The 7064-nt window shown below is 29.9% G+C and overlaps 1 protein-coding gene across 2 annotated transcripts in view; it reads right to left on the bottom strand.

Annotated features, from left to right (window-relative positions):
- Positions 1-689: 689 nt before the first annotated feature.
- Positions 690-7064, bottom strand: part of LOC121369649 (zinc finger C3H1 domain-containing protein-like) — a 94924-nt gene continuing 88549 nt past the window's right edge. For both annotated transcript variants that reach the window (XM_041494692.1, XM_041494693.1), the window contains exons 32-34: positions 6313-6352; positions 5281-5343; positions 690-4548 (exon numbers count right to left, since the gene is read on the bottom strand). In XM_041494692.1, coding sequence (XP_041350626.1) covers positions 4435-4548; positions 5281-5343; positions 6313-6352 — 217 coding nt within the window. In that variant the 3' untranslated portion in view covers positions 690-4434. The remainder of the gene's footprint in view (positions 4549-5280; positions 5344-6312; positions 6353-7064) is intronic.

Raw genomic sequence — 7064 nt, 5'->3', positions numbered from 1 at the left:
ACTTCATTCCTGTTAAAGTATGTAGTATGCAACGAAGTGGATATAACATGGTGTTACAGATAGTAATATAAACATAATGGAGAAAGTGAATTTTCTTTTCACTCTGCACCACACATTTCAACGAGAGAGAGAGAGAGAGAGAGAGAGAGAGAGAGAGAGAGAGAGAGAGAGAGAGAGAGAGAGAGAGAGAGAGAGAGAGAGAGACTTACTTGTTTGTCTTGATAACACAAAGGGCTAAGCCAGCAGGAGCTTCAGCTTCTGTTAGTGACACCCAAGCTGGATTGGTCAATGGGTAGAGTCTAGACTAATACGCACCAAGGTTGAGGCGACCCTAAAAGAAGCCTCGAGTGCTGATGAAGACAACTATATATTCCATTGAGCTCTATCCTGTACACATTTTAGTTTTCTAAGCTAGTCTTGGAAGTGGCAGTCCTCCTATGGGTGGTGCAGGCGGGTTGAAACATCCTGTTACAGATCACCAAGGAGACTTCACCATTCATCTCATTATCATTCATGTTTGTGATATTCGCACAAAAAAGTCTTTGTTTCTGTGCTGTGTTTGTGTTGGCTTAAAATAAACCACACAAAAAAAAAACCCTCCACACACACACACACACACACACACACAAAACCAACATGCAACGAAACAACAAACCAACCAGCAAGAAAGAATGAACAAAAACAGTACATTTTAAGACATAATTTATTGATAAATTGACATGATTATAGAAATGAAAGTATACAAAGTATACCTATGTAAAAATAATCCTTAAAAAACAGAAAGAAAAACAAAACAAGGCAATTGTGAAGGAGGATGTGACCATAATTTCAAGGACTCGGGTATCATACAATAATTAATGCATGTATTTTATTTTAAACTAAAATTTGGAAAAAGAAAATAACTGCAATATTAAATCAGACTTGAAATGCAATAAATAATATTAATAGTAAATTTTATATGTCTTTAATATATATTTGTTTTAATTTCTAAAAATTTTAAAAATGAATTACTATTGTTACATTTCTAATCCAAATAAATTATCACAAATATAACATCTTATTACTTTACAAAACGGATGCTGTGGGGTGATTTTTTAATTTGCAGTGTTTCAAATATATTTATTTATTTTCTGGACAAGGAAGACTATGTTAATAAAGATAAAATAACAATTTTGATTCAACTCGTTTACAATACCTAAATAAAATCATGAGTCTATTTGATTTCACCAATCCCCCTCAAACAAATGTGATTTATTTATGACATTAATAATACAAAAATGTACAATATGAGACAATAATGCAACTGTTGTGATTAATGTAACATTGTATATGATGTGTACATATTATAGTTTGTGTGTGTGTATTATACAATATGAGACAATAATGTAATGCCTGTGATTAATGTAACCTTGTATATTATAGTTTTTCCCTTGCAATAAGAGATACAGGTATGTCTATTTAAATTAGGAAACAATTTATTTCATGTTCAATAACAAATGTTTTTGTCATGAAAATCTAATGAGAAATATGAATTATAGTTTTCCCCTTGCAATAAGAGATATGTCTATTTAAATTAGGAAATAATTTATTCCATGTTCAATAACAAATGTTTTTGTCATGAAAATCTAGTGAAAAATATGAAATTTCTCAGTTTTCATGTGCAAGCAACACATACATGTATTAAGCAGGCAATAGAAAGTACTGTGGAAGTGTAACGGATAAGTGAAACTAAAAGAAACAATAATTTAAAACACAAATTGAGATGTGTTCCCATCAACATACATTTCCATGAAGTTGGAATATTACTATTTTCACCAAACATTGTCAATAAATTACCTGTATGGACTACTATCATTAACATTTTAAAGACCATGGTTAATACAAATATACAAGGAAAGCAAAATATTTCTAATGAAACATTGTAATGTACCTGTAAATTACTCATACAAAATTGAACCCTATTTATATTTTTATTTTCCGAACATGCATAAACTAATTTATGTAAATTATAGAAATATTTTTGTGTTTCACTAAATATTGTATTATGTTTAATTTAATTTTATTATTATTATTATTATACGGAGAAAAATGTACTAGTTTAAAAACAATAAAATAAAAGGCAGTTAGTTTATTTTTATTTGTTTTGACATATTTTAGTAACAAAAACAGCCGAACCTCAAAACTGGGAATTCCCCTAAAATTAAGTATAAACATACAGTAAACAAGATATAAATAATTTTAAAGTATAGTCCAATGTTGTTTGATAGAATTTGATATAGATAATACATTTATAAATTTATGCACTTGAAGTTATAACAACTTACATGTAACTTGATGAAGTATAAACAAAAAAACATGCTAACACATTTTAGTTTGAATAGTTACAGAACTAATGACCTGTATCATTCATTAAAGTGTGTAAAGTAGTTCTGTTGTTCACTTAAAAATATGTCCAAAATGATCATGTTCAATTATTAACTGAACATAGACATCTTAACATTGTTATTCATGTCATTATTATTCACATTATTAAGTCAATATATTTACCACTGTAAACAACAATGCTAACAAAATGTCAAAAACCTATTGTTTATAGTTTATTTACAAAATTAATAATTTATAAAAAAATATCTATCATGAAAAATTTAAATAAATTTAACAATTAGATTGAAAAAAGAAAAAAACAAAAAAAAGAGAGCACTATTGTAAAATAAATGTAAAGAAATATGAATTTATTTTAACCAAAATATTTTAATAATTTGTTTAGATACAATGATCTTTTTGTAACATGGATTTCTAATGAAATATCATTTGAGGACCGATACCCTTCTGTGTAAGTAAATTTACAAAGTAAAAAAATATATTTCACTATACAAACACAGTGTAACATCAGTAAACACAAACAAAAATGTTACCAAAATGCAACATGTTTGACATGTTTTCTTGTAATATCAGTTTCACGCATTCACATCAGTGTCTAGAGGAAACATTTCCAGTTCCCATGAACAGAAGTTTTCAAAGCAATGCCATCAACATGATGCAGTTTGATCATCATCATGGATAAACTAAATCGTTTACTTCATCTTCACACTGAAGCTGAGCATTCTCACTGTAGGTATACTAGGGCATCTCAACGAACCAAACCTAGACTTCTGAAAGTTGGCTTAAAATATTAAACCAGTGAATAAAATTCAACAATAATATGGATGATAAATTTCGACAAATAGTGCATAGATAAAATGCAAGACGATATATTGGTTGTGATGACAACGATTCCCAGTCTTGACACTGAAATACACAACTGCATAACACAAATATATATATATATGTATATATATAACACTTGTACATTATGAAACAAACAACAAATACACCTCAGAACATATAACAATGACAATTAACATTTACTTTAGCATTTTAACAACTATTTTTACATTAGGTAAACAAATATTATGCATGCAAAAATAAAATCAAACAAAGTCCTCCTGAACATGGTTTTTGCCTAGAATAACAAAATCAGATGAGACACGATACCAAAATCCTTAGGTATTATTTCAGTTTTTATTTACATGTATCGATATGCAGTCAATCGTTTTTCCTTAGCTGACCGTTTCAGTGCGATTCAAATGTCGACGACTAGAACTGGATGATTTAATCTTAAATAACATATTCAAGACATGTCATACTTTAAATCAGATAAGTAAGTAAATACGTTTTCTACACCATGTAAACAAAGAAAATTCCAATTTGAAACCATGTTCAGGACATAACATACTCACTGTGTTACCGCTGAACAAAGGTTTGGTTTCACTTCCCAGAATCACAGAACCAATTGTTGAAGACTGGCATCACAACCGAGTTCGCCGAGCTTAATGGCATAATGAGGTGTAACTCTAATATGTAACACTAAGGTGTCAGTCAGCAGTAGAGCTGCAGGGTTTTTTCTTTAAAATGGTTGAAATACTATGACCATGTCTGCAAAATTGTTTTAAAATATTCAGTACATCATCTTCAGCATATTGTTGTCATCTTATCATCATCAGCAGCATATTTTCTTCAGCATACCAGAGTTAGAAAGTTGGCATCAGCAAAATGTCTTCAGAAGAGTCTTGGGGGGAATCTTCAATGTTTTAATGGAATCAAACAGCATCAATTACAATGTATTCCATTTCTTAGCCATCATCTTAATAAATAACCAATAACCAATTAAGACAAAGATATTGAAATTGAAAAGTGTGTTGCAAGCGAATTATCAGTTATTAACATTTGGTAGTTTTAAATCCTAAGTTGTAATGGCCAAACTACAGTTTTGCATATATTTTTTAATACCTACCTGGTGCATATTGCAAATTAAAAGGGACATTTTTATCGTTAAATACAGGACTTATGAATAAGAATTTTTTTTTTCCAATTGGAAGATGTGAAAACGGATCATCAGGAACATATCGTGGTTACAAATCCCTGGATATTAAGTCCAATGTTTGTACATCTCGTCAATATTTTCTGTGCTGAATCAGAATTTCCTTGAGCAACTTCAAACAGCAGAAACTAGCAAAAGAAAGCACAAAACAGTGTAACGTTATTAGAGATTAATACCCGATACTGAAACTTCTAATTATGATTAATAAGAACAAGATGCATGCTGCATAGCTTTAAGCGTGAGTAGAATTAAGACCAGATCCAGTTAAATTTCATAAATTATAGAAAAATCTTAAAACTAAAACATATACAGTGAAACCTGTTTGAACCGGAACATGCCAGGGACCTAATCTTTATCCTATAGACACGATCCGGTGTTCAGAGGGTCGCTTTTTAGCCTGTACAAAATTCGGGATCATGAAATTTGGTCGAATTTGTGAGGATTTCGGTTTGTTCAGGGTCTGGTTTAGACAGGTTTTACTGTACTATTTATATGCTACCATTAAGAAATAAAAAATATTCAGTTGCATATACTCTCAGTTTGTCCAGAAATTAATTCTAACTCGAATTATAAGAAATTGTTTATTGCAGACACAAACGTCTATGGATATCATGTACCTTGATGAAACATGCATCATTATCATTTTTAATCTATAAAGTATACCAAAATAAATCACTTTTGTTCGGTTTTAAGTTAATATGGCAAACTCTATATTTGTACTTCCACCAGATTACATGTAACAGAGAATAGGTGGAAAACAAAAATAGATTATCCATTTTAAATGCATAAATAGTAACATATTAAAAAACAATTAAGAGCTTTAAGGTTTATAATTTGACTTGTAGGAATCATGACATTACATCTTTCCACAGGGTAATTGCATATGGCAATGCTCGCACGGCTTTCAAGTAGAACTTCTCCGTCTGAAATAATAATAAAAAAGAAATCTCCTTGTGCTTCATCATTAACACAAATGTACATACTAAACTAAAATCATCAAAGAAACAGTTTTATTACATACCTATTCAATCTTACTACAGTGATAAAAGCCTTTTGAAACGGTGTAATAAATTTATCCTGTATCACACATATGTGCAATCTGATCTGGAACTTTTAAATGGGGAATTCCCTTTTTCTTTTTACTGCAGTTAATGCCTTTTATTTACTTACATCATATATGATTTACAAATGATGTCATATCGTATTTGAAACATTACACAAGGCTGCCGCAGAGTATGATTCTTAACATTAAATGAATCCATGAAAGGAGTTTTGATCATAGATTTAACAAAGTGTTGTTATGACGTTAAATTAAAAACCGTTTTCGTAAAACATAAAAGAAGGTATGTAATAAATACAGAACTTCACATACATTGTTTTCGCTTCTTATTTATTGCACTCGTTTATTTTGCACAAGAACATACCACTTGACTGCTACGTGGTATATATTCTTGCGCAAAATAAACTTGTGCAATAAATAGGAAGCGAAAACAACTATGTGAAGTTCTGTATATATATGGTATAAGATATAATGAATATAAAACTGTATAAAAAAGAACACCTAACACAGACCTTGAAATTAGCCAGCTGAGGGAGAAATATCCCCCTATTTTAGCTTTAAGAAATAAAATGTTCTACCATCTGTAAGACCACGAACTTTGTGATTATCTGAATGAAACACTTAAAAGTGCAGTGAAGTTTTATATTAAATTTAGGCAATATAAATGGTGTATCTGTGAGAATGCGTTTTTAAAATGTTTTTATTATGAAAGCTCCTGAAAATTTTATTTATGGTTTTTCCTTTTTAGTATGACTCCAATGTCGATGACTTGGAACTAGGATTATAAATAACTGAATAGCATCATTTCTTGTTATGATACATGAAAACTAACCTCTGAATTGGTTCCTTCTTTTTGTGCTAGGCTTATGACTCTGCAAGTGAATGAATAACACTGTTTTAAAACAGATAGTTAGAAATAAAACCGAGTTAAATAATAATAATTTAAAAGGAAATAATAATAAAAAACCCAGGAAGAAATAAATACATTTTTTTTTTAGCTTCGTACTTTTTTCTGTTAGAAAACTTCACTGAATCAACTAATAATCAATAAATGAAGAAATTACCCACACACAAATTTTTTCAAACAAAAATGGCATTGATAATTGATTCAAGTGTAAACGTTTATGTTATCACTCCAGGGTTAAAGTAAAAGCAAAAAAAAAAAGCATGCCTATAAAACTGAAAAATTAATTCCAAGACCAATTCTTCAACTGAGGTTCATATCCATAATTGTGACTGAGATGTAGAAACTAGTATTTTGAAATGACTTGAGAAAATGTAAGAACTGGACAATTAATTGATTGAGACAAGCATGAAGGCATAGCTCAAAGAAACCATTGGATTGAACTAGAAGATTAGAATTAAATATTAACAAGTAGTAAACTGAAGATATGCTGTAAGGATACATTTAAGCTTATATTTTCTTCTTTCTGGGTATTCCCTTTTAAAATACTTAACATAAATTAAAGAAAATGTTTTCTCTTTTCATGACTATGTTATAATTAAACTGCCCCCTGTCCCTTTCTATGGGACTTTCCACAGGTCAGACGTCAGGTTAAGTATGGTAAGAAATAATTAATACCT

This window comes from Gigantopelta aegis, chromosome 4 (genome assembly GCF_016097555.1).
Source record: "Gigantopelta aegis isolate Gae_Host chromosome 4, Gae_host_genome, whole genome shotgun sequence".
Classification (NCBI taxonomy): Eukaryota; Metazoa; Mollusca; class Gastropoda; order Neomphalida; family Peltospiridae; genus Gigantopelta; species Gigantopelta aegis.
Note: the sequence above shows the minus strand (reverse complement) of the source record. Positions and strands in the feature narration are given on the sequence as shown.